At 37.9% G+C, this 22,855-nt stretch overlaps 1 protein-coding gene across 1 annotated transcript in view; it reads left to right on the top strand.

Annotated features, from left to right (window-relative positions):
- Positions 1-22,855, top strand: part of MYO3B (myosin IIIB) — a 192,767-nt gene that overhangs the window by 134,936 nt on the left and 34,976 nt on the right. Inside the window, exons 30-32 of the mRNA XM_065637621.1 lie at positions 7,746-7,866; positions 15,331-15,394; positions 16,278-16,416. Of these exons, the coding sequence (XP_065493693.1) occupies positions 7,746-7,866; positions 15,331-15,394; positions 16,278-16,416 (324 nt within the window). The remainder of the gene's footprint in view (positions 1-7,745; positions 7,867-15,330; positions 15,395-16,277; positions 16,417-22,855) is intronic.

The raw sequence follows: 22,855 nt of genomic DNA, 5'->3' as shown, positions 1-22,855 counted from the left end.
CTCCTGCCATCTCTGAGACGTTGTGTGGAACATGGTAGAGCAGGGGCAGTGGGAGTGTACGCGTACCCTTGAATTTGGACACTTCTGTTGAGCCCCCTGGACCTAAAGCTGGAGGAATGCTGGTAGTGCTCTTCCCACCAACACACACCGTCTTCCTGTGTCACCTGGCAATCGACAATTTCAGCCATCAGTCTGGGCAAAAAAGCATTAGGACTGTAGTGTTAAGAGTGACACAGTGCACCTTTGTATTAATTAGGCTGTCTGCTCCTCCTATCCTGGCGCTGCATTCAAAAGGGTATAATAATAATAATAATAATCCTCAACACATTTCTGTCTGCCTTTGGAAACCTGTATCTAAGACTTCTTACTTGAAAATTCTTCTTGTGCACATTTTCTCTCTGCTACATGCTAATTATTCTGTATCTCAAATCAAAGCTTGTGCTTGCTAATGGTGGCCATTTTCCAGGTTTTAAAGTACACTGACAGTCTTTCTGTTGTTTACATTACACTGTCCAAGTGCCTGGTGACATGGAGACAAAAGCAACTCCAAATCTCTCCCTTCCCTGCACATCTTATAATGCAAGTATGTAGTTCAAGGCAGCTTTTCAGTAAAATGGAGTATGATCACCTTTGTATATTTTTCAAAATGAGGCATTTCAGGCAGTGGGATGTATTGTTTGCATTTGTCATCCAGACATTAGCAAAACCATATAATTAAAATATATGTACTTCCCTCTCCTTTTCCCCTCCGCCCACTGCTCAAGCAGACCTTGAAATTTAGGAAGCATTTGGCTTACATGTTTCTACAGAACAGCGCATATTGAAATTTGTTTTCCTTTCATCTCTTTCCCAATAAAAGCAGCCGCTCGGCTTATCCCTTTAGCTTCCTCAGAACTTCCTTTCAGAATTCCCGATCTATTACAGCACATTCACATACCAGAAACAAGATGCCTTTTCATGCTGTCAACCTTTTTCATCTGAAATGTAAATTAATTCTTGCTGGTACGCTTTGACAGAGATCAAAGTAGGGGTATTAACCTTATTGGGCCTTCTCTTCATCAGAATCAGTTCCAAAGACTGCGAGGGTAGTGTTAGGAGGCCAGTCTTCACTGTTATCTATGGCCCTCCTCCAGGCAGTCCTCTGTCTACAAGTCAGCATTTCAAAGGCGCTGATTTCTTTTGTAAATGACCTTATCATTACTTTAAACTGTGTGAAAAATGATTTGCCTGAATAATTCTTGCAGGATTATCCTGCTCATTTTAATTGTGGGGGGACTTCATTCAGATTCCAGGATATTGTTTAAGTGGTTTTGACAGCAAGTGATCATAGCCTGATATAAAGGAAGAACACAGCTCCTGATTGGAAACCTCTTGACTTGTTCAGATTGTTCATTTCTTGCAAGTCAGTCTTTGAGGTAGGCTGCATTTGCATTTTAAAAATAAACAGATGCCTTTCAAATACATGAGCTGGTGGTCTGGAGATCTCTGTGGGCCCAGCAGTTCACTATCCATTGAAGAAATGTTGGAAGAAAAAAACAAACTTCGAAAAAAAACCAACCCTCACAATATACATGAGGATACAATTCCTGAGTGTATTATATTACACACACACAAAAAAAATCATTATTTCAGATGGGGGAAAACACTCTTGCTAGGAAACAAAATATTTGTGAATTTAAATTAGACGAGGAAGAAGCAGCTACCCTACTTCAGCATATCTACATCACAGGTTCTCAGAATACATAAATGTTGTTAGACTAGTGGCTAAAATGGTACACGGGGTACTGAAGGTCTTTGCCACTCTTCCATTCACACTTTCCCAAACTGTGAAGGTTAGAAAATCCTAATTTTTAACTTGGAGATGAATTGTAAAGAATGATTTTGTGTAAAGTATTTGAGTTAACAATACTTTACACTTCTGAGTATTTCTTTGTAATCGTGATTTGTATTGTTTTGATTTACATCTACATAAAAGGAAAAATATTTTGTTAAAGAATTTTTTTAAATTATGTTGCCAGATTCACAGCTGGTTTAAATCAGTGTGTATATCCACTGAATCATCTGACTGAAATGTTGGTGCACTGATTTACTTCACATGCAAGTCTCATTTAATGTTTCTTTGTATTAGAATAATGCATTAATTAGAATTTAGAGCAACAGATAATACAGTTATGTTTTCTAGTTATGATAGCATGTATTTCCATGCAGTGTGACCATTGTCCCTAAAGACTTAAGCGAGGATTTTAATCTGGTTATTTCATTTGTGAGCTGACATTGCCAAAATGCCAAATGAGTGGTGCATGCGATTCACTTAGATCCGAGGTGACATCACTGAATTCATTTTAATTAGGCCCACTTTGGCCATCTGGAATATAGTGTGCAGCTCTGGTCAGGACTGAGTTTAACTATGCTTCCAGAGGTGAAAGGCAAATGACTAATCCATTAAGCCACCATCTCCTCCTCCAACACGTGCTCGCACACTCACCATATGTCACATTGTATTGGAAAATTCTGTATCAAGAACTCAAGATTTGGGCCTCTTTTTTTCTTTTTTTTTTTTTTAATAAAAAGTGGTGGATGTTCAGAAGGAAACTAGATGAAGCATCCTCTTGTAAATTGCTTGCTTTCTGTAACTTCTGCCTATGCTGTGTTGCTCACTATTTACGTATCTCTAATGTACTTCTGGCAAAACTTACTCCCTCCTAGTAAAAAAGGGCCTGAGAACTGCTGTAATTTACTATTTTACATTTACATTACATTACATTAAATGTAAGCATTTAATACAAGTGTTACCTTGGGGATTTTCAACAGCAAAGATGCAATGTTTGTTCAGTAGAAGACAAGGAAGTATTTCTTGAAAACCCTATATTTATCCATCTGTTTATATACCTATGTACATGTGTGTGTACATGTATTCGGCTAATACTGTTGTATAGATCTAAGCATTAGATGACCAAAATGTTCCAAAACCTTCTAAGTACTCTATAAATATATCTAAAAATATATTTTTTTTAACTTTTCCTGAAAATAACAACCACTAGGTAGCAGATCCAGTTTTACTTTTTTATATCGTTAATTTTCTTCCTTTTAACTACATTTTCAGTGCAAGAACCATTGAAGAGATGTATGTGTTTCTCTTAATGGCAGCTGAACTGACTCATTGTATGACCTTGATCTCACATTCAGGGTAAACCAGACTGGTTTGTACAGGCTGCACGGCTTTGGTTAAGTTTATTCTTCCATCTCTTTGTGTTCTGTACTAGCTTAGGGCATCCAGTAATTCTTCACTTTTAGTATCTGTCTCTAGTAACCATTAAAAAAGCCTGCTGCTCATGTGCAGGGAACATGTTAGGAAAAGTGAGGTGGTCTTATCAAGTATGAGGTCCTATATTCTATCCCCATCTCTGAGCTAAGCTCTGTCGATGTGAATATGTCTGCATTTCCTTTTTGTTTTCCCTCCTGGTTTTGAGGAGATGAAAAGGAGACCACTCTTACTGGATTTCATGCTCTTGCTAAAATCAGGAAGGGACAACAATGTATGTTGTCCAACAATATGTTTGAAAACCTGTTCCGTTTGCTTGCTGATACTGACAAACAGTTTCACTGTTATCTTCACTTTTTTTTTTCCTTTGACCAAGTCTCAAGATCAGAGACTGTAATAATGTGTAGTCATTAAAAACTTTGTGTCCAAGTGGTGATACGCATCAGTGGCACTGGTCCTGAGGGCAGCCTTGGTGAGTCTTACTCATGATCGCTGCTTGTTACTGATAGTTACTGCTTGTATGTGAGAACTTGTGACTTACTTTCTCATAATGCTTCTGCCAGAGAACTGAAGACAAGAGTTGTTTTTTTCTGTTACTAAACAGGCATCACCCAGTATTCATCCAGAGTGAGAGGTGAAAGAGGGGAGGTATTCATGGGACCCAGCAAAGGATGTGACTCTCCATCCCTTTTACTGTTCATGAGAATTAACTTGGCATGGAGTGAAGAATCAGATTTGTGGGCTCCAAATCCTCTCAGATATTGTTAGTTAAACTGCTGAATGCTCTTCTAACTAGGCAAACTAAGGAAGTGATATCCCGTTTGTAGCAAATCAACTTCTGATTACAGACTATCATATCTACTCTTCAGCAAGAATGAGTTTTCATTTCTGAGTTACTGTTATATGCTATTTTAGGTTATATTGTAGATTAAAAATGTGTCTGTGTAGAAAATATCTGCTTAACGTGATTTTTTTATGACTGAGAATGAATCCTGCTGTTTAAAATACTATGTCGTCTCCTTTCTGTATACTACTTGTATAGAATTGTGATTATTTAGCTTTGATCTTTCTACATTGTGCTTCACAATTTGCTCTGTAACTGTATATTTCCTATGGGAATCAGAGTAAAAATGCCTGGACCTTTCCTAACTGGAATTGTGCAACATTGTGTGTAATGTATATGCCTTGGTACTTAGACCTTAAAATAAAGGGTTTTGACTGCAATACACCGAATTTCAGACTCCCTGAGGTAAATATATTCTTGGTTTGCTACGTGCTGCAGCTGACAGAAAACTCGCTTTGTGTGAGAATTGATCAGTACAAGAAGTAAAAATTCATGCCCTAAATTGTGGCACATAAAACATTTAACACTGAGTTACTAACAGAAGTGCTAAAATTAAGTTCACTTCCTATGTTGCTCTTCAGATCCTGTCATCTTTGGCTATGTAAAGATCAGGGTTAAAGATACTGTTGCTGCGAAGTTTGGAATATAGACTGGATGAGGTGAAAATGAGGTGACAGCTGGTAATCATTCTTCTTCAATGATGCAGTGATTGTTCATGGAGCAGTAGCAACATGAGTCTGCTAATTTCACACTCTTTGAGCCAAGTGCTTAGTGTCAAAACCAGCACCAGTCAGTAATGCAAATTGCTGTGATGGAGCAGCTTCCCAGCCTCTCAGGCTCCCCCAGTAGAATTCTCTGCATATGCATTTCTTTTGAAACATTATAGATCCAGTTAATAAATGTTGAAAAGGTACAGTCCTACTAATGCTTGATGAAGCTTTTGAGAGAGAGACAAGTTTGTTTATCCTGCTAATTCAGTTATCCCATGAGTCAAAGGGAAAGTGGGAAAAATACACACATTTACCTGTCAGATGCAAGATATTCTAGAAGAATGTTAGAAACCAGTTTGTGGAAAAGTTAAGTTGAAGAGGAGTTGATTTTGAAAATGCGTATGAAATTAAAACACAGAGTAAAAACTATGTTTATTAAATCAGATACAGCATGTTTTGTATCGTGCATGAGAGAAATACCAAAATGGTTATACTGACATTAATAAGAGTCTCTGGGAAAAAGCATTTAAAAAATAAAATCACGGTAGGTGTCAGGGTTGATTTTTATAGACGGACACACACATGCAAAGAACTGCTAAAAGTTGAGAAATCACTATGGGTAAAACTGAAGTTTATCTTATTAGTTCATTTGTTTCAGTGCTTCTTCATCTTTACAGTAGTCCATCGGCTGACTGATACTCAGCATGTTTCAGCTGCAGAGAGGTGGCTGCTGGCCAGCTGGCTGTGCTGCCGGCAGGGGAGGAGGCTCCTCGTCTGGTCAGTAGGGGATAGTTAAGGACTGGAAGCCTGCTCGCATGGGGCAAGTGAATGTTCGCCTCTTCTCTGCCAGACAGGCAGACGTTTCCAGTGGGATTAGTAAGGATGGAGCGTTCCTCAGCCTCACAATACCTGAGCTCTGTGTTCGGTACAACATCTCAGCAGGCCCAACTTCTGTCGTGCTTTCTGTGAAGTGAATGGTTATTTATTTTAGTAACCTCTCATTAAAAGGCAATTTTTGCTGCTTCATACCCTAGAAACCTCAGTAGCACTGAAATGCTTGGATTGTTGTGGTGCATTGCATACCACAGCTTGAACTGTTCAAATGTTTTTCATTTTCTTATACAGCACAAATAAGTGCAACTCCATATATTTTTGTGGAGATAGGTGGCTAAAAAGAAGACCATTAACACTAAACAGGAATTAAAATAAAAAAGAAGGAATTAGTTACAGCCCTTTCCTAAGGGAAAGAGCAGATGCAATCAAGGTAGCTCTGTTTTGTTTCTTCCACCATCTTTTCATTATGCAAAAAAACCCCATGAATGTGGAGCTAAATTTGTAAGAGTAATTAAATGGAAGAAAAGGGAAATCAATCAATTATCTCATAACTTGGTAATAATTGAGGGATTACAAATTTTACAGGGTCTTTATTCTCTGTTGTGCAGGTAGTGCCTACTTTTAGTGTTTTCCTAAAATCAGAGGCACGGGATGCAGGGAAAACTTGTTATTCTTCTGATCATTCTCTGTCGTCAATTTATTCTATATTTTTTCCACCTCCTGATTTCCCTTTGTAATCTACAATGTTATCTTGACCTTGATCCTACATGAGGTTGCCCCAAACGCCATTTCTGTACCGATCCAACATCCTGCTGTAATATTTAACCCTGGACTCTAGGAACCCCAAGGAGAAGGCTCCTCTCCTCCTTTGGATAATCAGTCCCCAGACTGACTCTGCTTTTGCACGTGTTTAGTGTGCTTTAAAGTTTTTCCTGGACAGGGATTTTTTTTTTCCTCAAAATCATAGTATTTCCTGATCTTAGCTCCCATTTTCTTTTTTGTCTCACTGTTTAAGTTGCAGTTCTGCTAGATTAATAAAGAGCTCCTTTCCCTCAGAACCCTCAGCCCTTGTTATTCAGCAGCTGCTTGTTGTACACTTCAACTATGGCATTGATACTGTACTTACTTGCTTCGTTATTCAGCCCTTTCTCCCCTTTTATCAAGGTATTTATAATACTCGAAATAAACCCTACAAGAAATAAAATTGAAAAATTTGGGGGTTTAAGTGTACATTACGATACTTTTTAGTCTTTTGTCCTAAGTGCAGTATGTATTGCTGTCTGTGGTTTTTGCTGGAGCTTTCTTATGAACTACTCACAGGTGTCAAGAATTCAAGCAAATTCACATCAGATCAAACTATGGAAGTAATTAAGTTATTTAGGCACCCAAATTCAGAGACAGTCCATGGAAATAAAGGATGTAAATATCTTCAAAATGTTATTCATTGCCATTTTCTTTGCCATTTTGTTTTACTGCATGCTTGCTACTTCATTTAGTGTTTCTATTGATTGTTTTGTTCTACTCTTTTTTCTATTAATGGCATAAGTTGCAGTTTCTGTAGATTTTTTTTCCCTGATTATTTGTATGAGAAGTATTTTAAATGTTGTATTATGGTTATAGTTCATTGAAATTTAGAAGACGTTATTGATTTTTCTAGTTTTAAGTGAATATATCTGTGCCTGGCTCCTCACCCCCATACCCCAAAATAAAAGCAGGTAAAACTTCTGATTCTGTAAAATTCTGACTCACTCAAATCATCGGAGCTGTAATTAAAGAAAATGTTTTGGGAGTGATTTTCTAATATGTATTCTAATACATTCTAAGCTGGATTCCTATTTAAATTAGGCATGTTCTCATTTCGAGGCATTTTCCTTGCCTGGGCTATGCCAAGTGGTCGCTGTAACAGTAAGAGTGTAAGGCTCTGTATAATTTCCAGCTGTTGTAAAAACTGCAGACATTGAAGTCACCCCTGTGAGGTGCTAAGTGTTCTTTCTGTCCACTGGTTCAGTAAAAGTTGAGGCACTGCAGTGCCAGGTGCCAGTCTGCATTTCAGGTTCTGCAGAATTTTTCTCTGATTCATAACTATGTTTTTTAGCTTTCAGAGGATATATTGTTCGTAAAAACTACACAAGATTGAAAAACAGCACTGGCTGTGTAGCAGATCCTCAGCTTACAAGCAGCTGCTCTGCTTCTGATTTTGGCTGTGAAGAGCACTGGTGAGTTGAATCCTTTGCTGTCTATTGTCTAACAGAAGTCATTTTCCACACAATAAGATCTGAAAGGAGCAGGCGTGTCATCACGATTCAGCCAGCTCTTAGGGAATCTGCCATTTTCTGGGGATGAGCAGCTGTAGGTTAGCCAGTCCTCTCATCAGCTTAGTCATCTCAGTGTTCTCCCAGTTAGTAGAATTAGATTTATTTGTGGTACTGTTCGTCCTGGGTTACTTTCCTGTTTCTATGATCTTCTCAAAAGTACCCAGAATACCGTAGATTGTGGACAGCATTGCAGGTGCTCAGCATTTTGAAACTGACTGTGGCAAATGTTATTAAATCTCGAGAGTAGAGGGTTATCCTTCTGTGTCTGTAAAGCTCCATGCAGACCAGCAATGAAACAGAGAAAAGAGCTGTAAAAAGCAGATGGACAAGTCACTGGCAGAAAGCCTAGGAATACTGTAAACCACAATAGTGGTGCCCTCCTCTTTGTAGAGGAAGGGTATTTTAATCTTCTTACCAATGGAGTAACTCCAGACAAATGTCCCCATGACACTTCCTTGGGTATGAGAGGCAAGAGGGATCTGTCATGTCTTTAGCTGTTGTCAAAGTCTGTCTCTCCAATAGTGTTCTAGGAGAGGTGGCTGCATTTGCTGGATTAATCCCTTTGATTAGCAAGATTCATTGACTAAGAGTTTTGAGATCTCCTGGTGTGGCGTGGGCATGAGGACATCTCAGTGCTTCTTCTAGCTCTTATTTCTGTTCTTTTATATGTTTCCTATATAGCATGTAAATGCAAGTTCTGTTACACCTCTTAAGAGTTCTCTAAGGAAATCGATGACTTGCTTGATTGTAACTAGATGCTGTTATTCCATTAAAGTGGGGTTTTTTTAAAGTAACGGTCAATTTCTCCAAAATGGTTATGTCTTTCTCTGTATATGCTCATGACGTTATGTTAACTCCCATGCTAACTTTGGTTGATTGAGATTGAATAAGGTCTGCTGCATGCTCTGGTGTATTACTGTACCTGCTTCAGCAGGTGGGTTGGACTAGATGATCTCCAGAGGTCCCGTCCAACCCCAACCATTCTGTGATTATAGGATTTTGTTTAGAGGTAACCACCTGCATTCTCTAGATTAATAGTGCATCAGAATCTCTCCCTTTCAGTAGTCTGTTTTCAGCAAGAAAAAGATTCAGGCCATTGGACAAGGACTAAATAAAAAAAATTTAAAAAAAAAAAAAAGGTTTTGGTAATGATTTTCGGGAAAAAGAATGAACCCACTGCAGTTTACCATCATAGCTCTGCCTTTGGGTTGACTCACTGTTCACTGGGGCAATGAGTTTCCTAATTTATTATTCCCTTTATGTGCATGCAGCTCCTTCTGTTTGTTAAGTACTTCAGGGGTGTGTATCTTGTGATCTCTTTAGAACTGCTGATGATTGCATGGTCATTTTTTCTCCAGTCTGCACTGATGGTTAAAATCAAGAGTTAATAAGCTATTACCAGTTTTCTTCGGCATCCCAAATTATAATTATTTACAATGGAAATAGGCTTCCAAACAAATGTATTTTTCTGGATTAGGTACATCTTGCTTGATTGTACATCCCTTGAGGCTCACAAAGACTTCATGGTCCGGTAATGGTGAATTTGGGCTCTATGAAGCACAAACATACAGGCCTTTAAAGATATTCAGCCGCTGAACTTATGTTGAAATCAATGTCTAAATGCCTTTAGGTATCTGGCCTGAAGGTGCCCATGTAAAATACATTGGCCATTCAGGTCTTGCACCCAGTCCTGATTGCTATGCACGATCAGACAGATAAATTAATTCATACCTTCTTTTGCCTGGAGTCGCGAAGCTGCCTTTAGTCCTGGCAGTTCTCAAATTTAACCCCAACAAATACTGCAGATTATTTGCCCAGTCCTATAAATTTATGAGCAGTAGCCTCAGGGGCGAGTGATTTCAGTGAGACTTGAAAATGTTTAGCCTTTCACAGATGAGGTTCAGAATCTTAGGACTAAATCTGATAACTTCCCATAAATCAAGCCTCACTTCTACATGTAGCTGTTGCTGGGCTGCTGTGTTTTAAGCATACGGCTGTTCAGTCATACAGGAAACTTGTAGGAAACAGGAAAGCTGCTGAATAATACTGCAGATGTTTAACACAGTAGCTGGTAATCTGTCCCTAGAGAAGACAGCCCCACTGTGGCTTCACATACTGTGGAACTAAAGTATAGAATAATAACATGTTCTTTTTGTTTAATTTCCTTTCATTTAATTTCTTTTATTTTTGTTTTGTTTCTTTTTTTAACTGGTATTTTTGGAAAATGAAAATTGAGCTTAAAGGTACTCGGAGTCAAAAAGCAAAATAATATGCAGTTCTGTTCTATTGTATACACAGGACTATAACTATATATTTAAATGCATGACAACCTGCTGATTTTTCGAAGATCTGTTAGAAAAAAAGAAGTTACATTATTATAATATATATAAAGCACTCAGTTTTACAAAGTAATGAATTTCAAATTGTTCAGAAAAAAGTGAGCACTTTAAAAAAATTGAATTCCTTCAAGGAAATTGAATCTATATACCTAGTTCACACTCTTCAGCCAGTGAATGCAGGACATGAGCAAACTTAGGCTAATAAATGACATAGGATGCTAATTAAATGCATGCATTAGTTCATTTAGCATTGCATGTTAAATCTTTCCTGCATTTATATGCTTGACTTGAAAACCAGTATTAACTGTGCTCAAATGCAAAAATCTTCCCTGTATGAAGCTGATGTCACAAGTAACTAAAGGCACACTGAGAATTGGCAAATATCTCTGATAGGAATAGAAATAGGTATAGGAAAATAACATAAACATTAGCAGGGAATTAGCTTTATCTCACTGAAAAAAAATGTTCTTCCATTCAGTTCCACAGAGCCGCGGAGTTGCCTATGACTCCTTTTACCGAAAAAAAAAGGGTCATGGGATGAATGTGCACCCGGGAGACTGATGCTAGGTCTGGATTCCCCCCCAAAAGCCAGTGTGTGTATGCAACACTTGCCAGGCCTTTTTTCGACATCATCAGCCACTGAGAGGAGCCTGCAGGCCTGTGTGGTGTGAAGGAACCGGATCACAATCAAACCTGTTCCCAAAGTAGCTCATTCAAAACTTTAAAAGGACAGACTTACTTTAAAGAGCCAAACGTAGTCAAGACTAAATTCAAATGAGGAAAGTGAAAGACTTGCAGAGCCCTTTTTATAACCTTGCTGAATAGCAGATTTGTCCTTCCACAGAGAGCCCAACGGGCAGCAGAGAAGGGACAGGTGTGACAGGGTCTCTCCTCTCACGAGGCCAGCGTGGACACCAGGCTCACCTCCTGTCTGCTTCCATTTTACAATTGATTATTGCGTGACATCCAAGATGCTGTATCTTACAATGGCATAACTGCTGTTTCAAGTTAGTGTTAGAGATCTCTTGAGCTAATTAGGAATAATCTGTGAAGAAGGGAGAAGTAATTTTCTAAAATATCCTGTGATTTTTAACTTATTAGACTGACTTATCTCTAGCGAATATATCTTTTATAAATGTTCTTGTTCTTAGCAGGATAATCTACAGTTCAGTGACTAAGGACCTTAATCTACGCTACGTAGTTCATGTTCTTGTTCAGACAGAGCTGTCATCCTCAAGTATCTTTAAATCCCTTTAGAATATCATCAAAGCATCTGTAACCTGCATGTTCCACCATCTTCTTATCCATTTCCCTCCAAAATGAAAATTGTGTTAAATAATACTGCTCTGATACTTACCCTGGCAAATACTTCCTGTATTGTTCTTTTTTCCCTCTAGCTCACTAAACCGTACAGGAAGTATGTTTCTGAGAGTCGAGTTTCAGAAATGGGTCTATTTCTACTCATTAACAACTTGACTGATGAAGCGGAGGTATACGGACTGTAACGAACCACAAAATGACTGTCAGTCAGTAATCGCACCCTGCTCCAAAGTTTACATTCGGTAGTAGCAATAAGCGTACGTACCTCATACGTGCAGCATAACATTTTCTCATCACTGTCAAGACCTCAGTTTGTGTAGTATATTAGACACTGCACTTCAGGAAAATGAGCAAGTCCCTCACCAACAAAGATTGTCACATCTCTATAAACCATGACAAGGGGAGATCTCTAAGGGTGTAGAAAACTGAGGATACATGTATCATTTCTCCAGTCATGAAAGGCTGATGTAAAGAGGAAAGGAGCAAACTGTTCTCCATTGAACATCAGGCGAGAAGTAATGAGCTTGCATTGCAGCACAGGAGAACTAGGTTAGATAGCAAGAAAAGCTCACTGATGGTCAACTGAGTTAAGTCCTTTGTAGGTTACCTTGGGAAGTTCTGACATCTCCATCACTGTAAATTTTAAAAATCAGCTTAGACAAACTTATGACAAAAACAATTTGAGTACATGTAGCTGATTTTTTCTCTGAAAATGGAGACGGCTTGGATGACTGGCCAAGGTTGTTTTTATGATTTATAAATACAGAGTGATTTCTTGAAACGTAGGATCTCTGTGCCAGTGGGTTTGGCATTGCAAGTCAGACACTTTTATAGCATCTTAGTGCCAGCAGCCATTACTGCATCAGTGTAGGGAGTAAGTATAAAAATTGTTCTAGAGGAGTTCTCCTTGGGTCAGCTTTACTTGCAACATGAAAAATGAACAATATTAATTTCTGAGTGTTCTGCAATAACTGGGGGCCCATTGAAATAGCATGCAGTATCAATTCACCTACATGGATACCGGTGGGTTAGCATGTAAACATAATATCTGTGTATCACTAAGGGAGAAGAATAAATATTATTCCAGTCACATGAGCACAGATCAGTTCAGAAACTCGCTTAATGTGAATTAAATTGTTCCATATAAAAACACTTCTATCTTCCACTATACTTTCTTTGACTTGATCTGCAGCTTGCCTCTTACTAGAGTGAGGTTCATTCAGTCAATAAAAAAAACCTTCCTTGGATTCTTTTGATTGAAAGGAAAAGAAAAAATCATCATTATGTTAGTGTGCTTCCGTTTTTCATGGATAGCTGCTTGAAAGGGTCACATCTCCATATTTTAAACTTAATTTTTTTCAGAACCTTCAGATGAATGCCATCAGGTCCTTGTGATTTATTGCTTACACCTTTCTCACATTGCTCCATAATCTCCTCCTTGGAAAATTTCAGTTCTGTCAAGACCAGACTGTGATTTCTTGTATGTCATCTTTTGAATATGAATTTTCATTTCTTTCCACAGTTAAAGCTGGTATAAGAATTTTCATTTCTTTCCACAGTAAAAGCTGGTATAAAGACATTCTGCTTTCCTTTAGTTGCTTCACTTTCCTATTTGTAATCATAGCAAACATCAAGGTTATTGGTTATGATGGAAATAGGAGGTCTGAAGTTCCTGTGGCATGCAGAAAAACCCATTGGGCCTGATTCTGCTGTCACGTGAGCTTCTAATTACTTTACATTTAATGAGTTCAAATACTTACTCGTGATTTATAAAGGCGTAAATGGAAATTTGGGCAGAATTTTTCAGTGTCCTCTTTTTTTCCCCTCCTCCCCGCCCCTTTGGAATTTTTCATCTACCCATGCTGCAAGGATTAAATTTGTCCTGTTCAGGAATATATTATTTCTGCAAAATAAGCTGTGTTCTTGCTAGTGGAATATCTAGGAGTGTTTCTAACATTTTCAAAAACATTTAAATGATGATAGTCCAAGTTCCATGACTTACACCCCCAATGGCCGGAATTACTCTAAAACTAGCTATTTTTCTCCAGCGTAAGTTATTCTGCACTACTAGTTTTACGCTGCTATGGTTTGACTGTTTTCAGATGTGTAGACAGACCCTAAGAATCAACGTTTCTCTTTTTGTCAATGTTTCTTGTTAATTGAGTGATTTATAGACAGTTCATATATGAAGGCTGAGGCGTATTATAGCTCAGTAGCTGAGCATTCAGCAGCAAATTGTTACGTTGCCTGCCTGAAACCAGGCACATGAACCTCAATCACTTGCATCCTTCCCAGGTAAGTGTGCTGACTGGATCTCATCTCTCTGACGCAAACATTGCTTTCCTGCAAATGCAGAAAAAAAAATTTTCAGAAACTGGAGAACCAGCAGTTTTTTCAATGATACCTGAAAATACCGGGCACGTCAAAATGAGCCTTAGACGCCACATATGAAAATGTTCACTGTCATCACTGATTGGTTCATATGAACTCACTACTGCTGAGCTGCCCTCCCGTTGCTACTCCGTTTTTCATACGGCATACTAGCCAGATTTTCAGAGTAGCTCAGAGACTGACTTCAAGGTGCTCAGCATCTCCAGTTGATGCTGTTTTCTGACGTGTTCCCTGCCAGTTCGACAGTGTGGTGGGTTGACCTTCAATGGTCAGCAGATGCCCACCAAGCCGCTCTGTCACTCCCTTTTCTCAAGAGGACAGAGGGAGAAAAATAGCTATGCTATATATGTCTAAACCAAAATCTATGACTGGAATTTATATTTCATATGTTTTCATCTATAAGTAGGTATACAACTGGCCTTAATTGTACTTTCAGAAAGATTGTGAGGGAGTTGGAGAGTAATGATGCAATGGCTGAGGCGTGTTTTGACAATCAGAAAATCTTGCTTTTAGTCCCAGCTTTAGGACCATGAGCATATCAAATAAAATCTATGGACATCAGGTTTTTTATCCATCAAATGAAATTGGTAGCATCTTTTTTTTTTTTTTTTTTTTTTTGCATAACTAAAGATTCTTGAGCAAGTTCTGTCTGGGTGGACTTTACTGTTGAAGAGATCCATTGACTTCAAAGGCCTGCCAACAAGGATAAGGGCCCACAGAAGGTTTTTATGATACTTTAATTAGCATTAATGAGAGCAGGAGTTGGCCTTTAATATTTGTATGGTGACATAATGTGGTGTTAAAATAATAACAGATATAGACAAAGAATCTAAGAACTCTTACTCCTTGCTCTGTGCTTAACCCAAATGGCTTTAGGAGAACACAAAGCCATGTGTTTTACTTCTTCCTCATCTGTCAAATTTTAAGTGTCTAAGTTTGAATTCTGTGAAAATGGCTTTTCACAGCTCTGAAAAAAAAAAGTTTCATGGAAAATCTTGTCAAATTAATTTTAATACATGACTTCAATTTTATAGAATTCTCATAAACTAATTTTACACATATGCATATATCCACAAATTTTTAATGACAAATTCATTGCTCATCCCCTGTTACTGTGTTTAATAACATGCACTTCCTTATAAGAGGAAATGGGACTGGTCTGTGTTTTCTCTGAATTGATTGTATGTGCATATTTAGAAATTGGGGGAGGGGGAAAAGGGAAAACCAACAAAAAATGTGTATGCCAGTAAACCGTTTATAAGAATGAAGAATTTACAATATTTAAACTACGTATTTTATTTGTCTTTGCTTTTAGGCAGCAAACCAGTAGCCAGCATTCTCTTGTGGTGCCTAAATTCCTTGACAAACAAACAAAAAAGGTAATACTAAGTTTATATTCTAAAATAACACCCCATTATAACTTCAAATTCCTGAGTCCACAGTTCTGCAGTGTGTTCACGACTGCTTGGCGTAGCCATCTGAACATGAAACCGTTAGTGATGTTTTGAAGTCTTTGAGACAAAAGCCTGCTTGCTAAGAACTTTAGTTCTGTAGAAAGACAGGGAGGTACAGTGAATAAGAGAATCAAAAGGCTGGAAATTCGCTGCTGAGAATAAATGCTAGCTGCTCCCTGAGGTGATTTGTCTGTGCACTTCACTTTCTACAGATGTTAGAGCCTCTTTTTTAGTAAGGACCTGAGGTTCTTTGGTAGCACTTTGATATCCTGCTCGAATTCAATATGTGAAATGGAGGAGTCGCTCTGTGACTTGGAGCACAGCATAGTCTTTGAAGTCTGATCCAATTTTTGCTGCTTACCATTTGATGTTGAAAGGATGAAATGGAGAAAATGTACAGTTTTTGCCAGTAACTCTGCTGAGCATATGTAAGATTAAAAAAACAAAATCCCTTGGATGATGTACTTAGAAATGTTAAGCAGATTAATACCTTCCTATAGCTTTTTTCTAAAGATACAAATTAACTATGAGAGGAAATCAGCATACAGTGCATGCTATGATTTAACTGCATGAGGAAAGGGGATAAATAAGTTAAATGGAAAAAGTAAACAAATGTTTGTGACATGGGTGCTAAGTCGATGTTGCTGAAAGCCGCAAGAATCTTGTGTAACTTAAATCTTGCATTAATCGTTTCACAGAGTCATAGAAAATCGGAAGTGGCTCTCTGTGAGATCACAACTATAAATTATAATTGCAGAGTGGCATCAGTACATTTCTTATGTGCCTAAACCAACATTCTTTATTCCAGAAGGATTTGGATGAGATCTCTGCATCTCCATTTATTCTAAAACACTCGTTCGAAATGAATGATTCACCGTCCATTAGCCAATCCCAGTCAGTTGCAGACCATCAGTTGTCAAGTCCCTCAAGATCCCATGAAAAAGGAGGTAAGAAATATAGTAAAGTAACAGAGCTCTTTCGTTTACTATTTATAAGCTACATATTGTCAGCATCTTAGTTGCTTTATATATTTATGAAGTCTTTTAACAATCCCTTGGACGGCAGGAAGCATAAAGGAACTAACTTTCTTCTACACATTTTCAACCTGGAAATATAAAAAAGCCCTTAAGTACCTCAATTACAGAGGCAGAAGTAGAAGGATTTTTAAAATATGACTTCTACTAAAAATGTGGTTAATAATCTCAAAACACTCTTTTAATGAAATCAGCTTGACTTTCAAGAGCTTCAGCTTTCCTTTGCCTTCCAGCCTCAAAAGTAGAAGATAGTAATGAAATCTCTCATGTCTGGCAGAATGAAAGACAACTCATTTGTTCACACACACAAAGATTCAGTCAGCAACACAGGAAAATCTGCAATAATTCTACAATCTATACAATGTGTGTATTTTATTTGCTGATATGTTATTTTTGCCATGGTCAGTAACAGTTTAAAAACTTGAAGTAAAACATTATGACTTTTTTGAGTTTTAACTGGTTTATCTCTGAATATTCTAGGAAATCAATACCTATCAGAATACTTTTCTCTGTTACTGTAGTCATCATGTCCTTGCAAATACAAATATATGAAAATAGACTTTAATACTGGATCATAGAATACCTTCCACAGGTAGGCTGATAATGTGATATCTGTAACTGGAACCAAATTATAAATGATAATACATTAATCTTCAGTTTATTACTGAAAATTATTTGTTTATAATTTTGTGCCATACATTAACATTACTGTTTATATATTTAATGAGACACCTTTCATATTGTACGTCTACAAATACTTATCTGAATACTTGAGCCTTAATCCTGCAGTTTATGTGTTTAAACTTTACAGAGCTCAGTTAAACAATTTACAATGTAAAGGTAAGAAGATAGGTATTTATAGGGAGATCCTTCTGTTACAGGAAATAATGCAAATTCAATGTGTTTAGTCTTCCACACAGGCATAATGTGTTTTCCATGCTAAAAGCAGAATAGTGTGTAAACACAGGAGATTGAGAAATCCATTATTCTCTCTTCACATGTTTCTGTCCATATGGGTTCTGAATCCATAGCGTGGGACTGCAGGGGATGTGTGCGTTGCTATCTTAAATTATTATATGTTAAACAATAAACCTGTCAAACAGAAATATTTTAATTGCAGCAAATCCTCTTGAGGAAAGCAGTCAGGGCCCGAATCTGTCACCCTTACTCTTACTGGATATTGTATATGACCCTGCAACTAGTCTCCTTGAAATCAAAGACATTGTATCTGAGGTAAAACAATTACAGTGAGTAAAACTGTCAGAATTACACCCTTAGCAAGCATGTGGTTCAGAGCCATTACCCAGTAATTTAGAGAGACTTCAAAAAAATGTGAAGTGATAGAACGGAATTTGAAGAATAGATAAATGGCAACATTGATCTGAACTGTTTAAGAAACATGTACGTGTAAATGAATAAGCATGCAAATACAGAGAAGTAAGGAATTTCCTAGTTAAGCATGAAAATATTCAGATAGATGATCATGTAAATCACACTTCAATGAGTAACTATTGAGGAAGTAAACCTGCTTAAGAATAATAACTTCCCTGGATGCTTTTAAAAGCATAGTTTGCATTCAGAAATTCAGATGCTTTCACACACTGCTCAATCTGTACTCAGTCTTATTGTGTGAAGTATACTTTTAAGAAGAGAATATGTATAGACCTATTGTTAAAACCAAGTAAAACAACAAATATATTTTTGCAATAGGAACACATGTATAAAATACATGTAGATAAAATGCCTGTATAAAATACATGTATTTTCTAATATCTATAGATATATATCCATATAATATCTGTATAATATCTATAGATACTTAAAATACATGTATAAAATGCATGTATTTTATAATGTAAGGCTATACTATATAAGCGGTTATTCACACAAAAAAAGCTGTCCACCAGGTGATCCAAACAATGTGAAGACTTATTTTTCGTAGTGAAACATCATTCTGCAATGCTATAGATTGATTTTGAATTCTCTTCAAGTTACATTACAAGCAGAACTAGTCTATCAGCCTGGTGGTAGTGCTGTGGACCTGGAACACAGAGGCCAGTGTGGAAGGGAATGTGACAGGTTTCTGCGCTGGTCTGTGACCCAGTTACGGAGCACTGTCGATGTTTGCTGAAGGAAGGAGTCTGTATCCTGGCTTGAGCCCAAAGGGAAGGACAGGCTGCTTATTTGTCTTGAGACCTCGGCAGGTGAGGCCCTAGTGCACTCAAGGGGGGACAGAACACAAAAGGGAAAAACTGGTTGATATGGGTTTACATATTTTTGTATTAATCAAGCAGACTATTCACTCACATGGTGTTATCCAGCTGTCTAAAGCACAGGCTGCCTGTTCTCAGTAGTAGATTGGCAAAGGAAAAGTAGAGAAGGAAATTTCCACAAAGATCCTGCGAAGATTCTACCCTGTAATTAATGCAGAAACAAAAACCTCTTTTACACTTCGGAAGCCTTTGCACTGTGTCACAGAAAGACTGAGCAGCATGGGCAGACTGCGTGCGGCGCAGGTGAAGTGCGTGCGTGGGCTCTGGTTGCAGAGCTTGGCAGGGCTGGCTCTGCCTGCCCAGGCGTTCCCCTGGGCTCTGCCACCCTGCTGGGGCACAATCCTCCAGTGTCTCTGCTGTGATGCACCGCCTGGTATTGTCCTTTACTGTTGTGGCAGAGAGGAGGGTCCGGTCAATAGTAACAATTAAGCCAGAAATGAATTAGTCTAGTCAGAATAAAGTAGTACTGAAAGAATTAAAATAATGTAGTCTCCAGAGGCCAAGTATTGGTATTTCTCTAGACAAGATAGATAGTGAGAATGTTTGAAATTAATATGAGAAGTGAGTCCTTGTAGGGAGTTTACCAGTGTAACTTTGCCTCAGAAGTAAATATGACAGATTTTCCAAGGTGCAAAGGAAATATGTTTGTGAAGGGAAAGCTAATAGTATCTCCGCGTTGACCAGGGAATGACATAATTCTTAAAGCTAACACAGACATTTTGAACAAGTAAGAAAATGCTCAAACAGTCTCTGGCCATGGACATTCTCTTGTGGAAGAATGTGTGTGTCTCATGATTATGTTCAATTTATGCCTTGCACTTCACACGATTGTCTGCAATCCTGAAACTTTGTGAGAGACTGAGAAATTTGCCATGGTTCTGAGAGATCTGGAATTATACAATCTGCAGTGTCTGTAGCCACAATCTGAGGTTGAGGTAGTGAAACTTGCACTATAGTTGTAAAAGTCATTAGGCCATTTCCAGTATAGCCTTTGATTTTAGATTCCTTAATCTTTTATATTTTCAAAACTAGTGGAAATAAGGGCCTGGTTTGTTTCAAGCTGGACTCTCACTAGTCAATGACTCATTTTGAATGTTTTCCTTGCAATATGTAGTTTTATTTTTATGTTGCTCATTTTTCTCTTCCTTTCTGGTAAACCAATCATAAAAATGTGATTTGGTGAATGTAGCTGTGTTGAGTTTAGAGAAACACATAGAGGTAATCACTTTTTTGCACTGATGGAGGGCAAGTAGATAATGAAATGTGTTAAGTTACTGCTTGATGAGGAGGAAGGCTGCTGCCCACCTCAGACAGCAATGTGGACAAGTTTTAGTAAGGGGCATTATGGGCATGGGGACATTACTCCCAAAAAGTTACTCTATGGTCGTCATCACACAGATGATACTTAGAGGTTCATCACCCTAAACATGAAATCTAAGCTAATGATGACTTTATTAATTGTGAGGGCTTAACTCAAGTTTTAAAGAAGTGATCCAACTTTAATGCTATCAGGACCATAATCATGTTAAAACACTCAAGCCACAGGCAATATACTTTGGTGACTGGTGTTTGCTTCAGAGTAGAGTTTTCTTTGAGTCAGACTTGGTTATTGAAAATACTCTAAGCTCTCTCACTCTCAGCCCTAGAGTATAGTCTCTATTCGATATCTTGCACTTAAAAGTGAAAGGTGCTTAAATGTAGGGAACCATCTTACTCTCCATGGTGGTTTCACATCGTAGCATAATTTTAACTCTGATCTAATATAATTCCTATTTGTATATTGTTTAAAAATATATAATGGCTACAGCAAAGCAATAATCATTGGTAATTTGGAAATGGGGACACTTTTTATCCTTTCATTCACAGAAAGTCAATATCCCAGCATGACTGGAATAGGTATTATCGTAAAGAATGAGCAATATTTCACACAAGGTGTGGTATCAAGATCTGGATGCCTTGTAACCAAAGATGCCATTTCACTTTCTGCAAGTGAGAGATCAATCCAAGGCATTCAGCTGTTTCTCTCTGTGTAACTCAGCTTCCTGTTTGATCCTGTCATAACAAACCTTCCTTTCTAAATGAAAAACAAAACAGCTGCTACATAATATAGTGTGAAATGCTCCATGGACTTTCAACTAGTTGTCATTAGCAGACGGGATGATACTGACACATGTATGCCGTTAATTTCAGAATCCTGTCATTCAGGATTTTAAGTGAAAGAATTTGTAATCTATTTAGAACTATTTTTGGTTGTTTAATCAGGAGTTTCGTTTCATCATTTTTAAGCCCCCCACTGAGACTAATTTTACATTGAAGGAATGTAAATCATGAAAAACTTGACTGTAGTCAGTAAAATCATAACAGTGAGCAGAACTTGGTCTCTTGGTTATAAAAAATTGACATGAAAAATGCACTATATATCTGGGGTTTAGGGTTTTTTGGGGCAGAGAATTTGAAATGAGGGTTTTTTGAGTGGGTCAGGTTTGAGTTGGTCATTCTTTTAATTAAAATGCAAATAAAATAGCATGATCGTGGGACAGTCTGAATGTTACAGGAAACACTGAAAAGGCCAAGGTAATATTACATAGCATCATCTGAATGTACTGAGCATATGTAGCTATGTGCAAGGCCTGTGAGATCTCCACTGTTTTCTACATACCACACTACAGTGGAGGAATTATTAATACTATTGGCTGTGTTGCAGCTGAAGCCTCGGGGAGGGGAGTTGCTGATGTGCTTTGTTGTATAATGACTTTCCATTGAAAAAATACTGCTGCCATAGTGTTCTGTGGCTTCTGAGCCAAAATTTGACTGTGCACGAGCAGGAGAAAAAGTAGCTTCTTTTTCTTTTTTTCCTTACAAGAGTATCACTGGGTTATTGATCTCTTCACACCTGGGAAAAATGCTGGGCTTAGTAAACAGAAATCATGTTTCCAAATAATTCATTTTGCATTACAAATGTATAAGTAGAAATCATAGGAAAGAGAAGATATTTTTTAGGATGTCTCTTGAGAAAATAAGCTGAAAATAAAGCTGTGTTTCAAAGCAATCGTCGTAGTTTCTATCATTATAAGAAAGGATAATCACCTTTCCAGGGTTGTGAGGCTGTGTACTTATGCAGATGGATTTTGTTGGTGCAACTAAGCTTGTTACTGTGCATTGCATTTCACATGGTGAGACCCTGCAGGAGGCCCCAGGAGGGACCATCACCCCCATTCCGTGAAAAGCCTGAGTTTCTGCTTTCTTGATTTGTGCTGGGCAGGAGCCTGTGTGCTTCACTAGCCATTAGGGTGAGAAACACAGTACCTCCGTTTCAGTATTTCAGTTCTTCATCATATAGTTCCAGTGTGGATTCAGCAAATCTGACTGCAAACATAAGTGAAGTCAGTCGAACTTCTCTCAGCCTTACGTGCAGTTTTCGGCTGAGACTTATACTGGTGACATTTGTATTCTGAACTGGGTACCCCTACGTGCTTTCTATTAAACCTTTTGCTACTCTGTGATGGCATGATTTGCAGATTGCATGTTGCCAAAGTAACAGGCCAACAAATCTGAAAAGAAATTGGGCTGTTCTTAAGTTTTCCTTTACTGCTCAGTTTCTTAATTGTTTTTCCCCTTCAACAGACAAAGACACAAACAGTGACAAGTGATAAATACAAGCTTTGATTTGTTAAACACATGTTAGCTCTAGGTTTAGCCCTAGGCAGTGAATTTCATTATAGACTGGTTTACTTCTGGATTGGTTATTGTGATTGTTTCCAATGCAGAAAGATTTGACCTGCAGCCATGACTGATAAGTATCAAAGGTGAGAGATAAAATAAGATGCAAGTAAACTGCGCAGATAAACTGCAGTAAAGTTCTCCAGAGACAGCTCAATACTTGTTCTATATAAAACAGGTTGAAATTCAGCTCACAATGGCTGCATTGCCATAAAAAGAGACTGCAGATCTCTTTCGTTGAAATACAGAAAAATAATAGTAAGAAATAGGAGAAATTTAATAAAGTTGAATAATACCACAGAATCACAGAATGTTAGGGATTGGAAGGGACCTCACAAAATCATCTAGTCCAATCCCCC

Source organism: Caloenas nicobarica, chromosome 6, assembly GCF_036013445.1.
Source record: "Caloenas nicobarica isolate bCalNic1 chromosome 6, bCalNic1.hap1, whole genome shotgun sequence".
Classification (NCBI taxonomy): Eukaryota; Metazoa; Chordata; class Aves; order Columbiformes; family Columbidae; genus Caloenas; species Caloenas nicobarica.
Note: the sequence above shows the minus strand (reverse complement) of the source record. Positions and strands in the feature narration are given on the sequence as shown.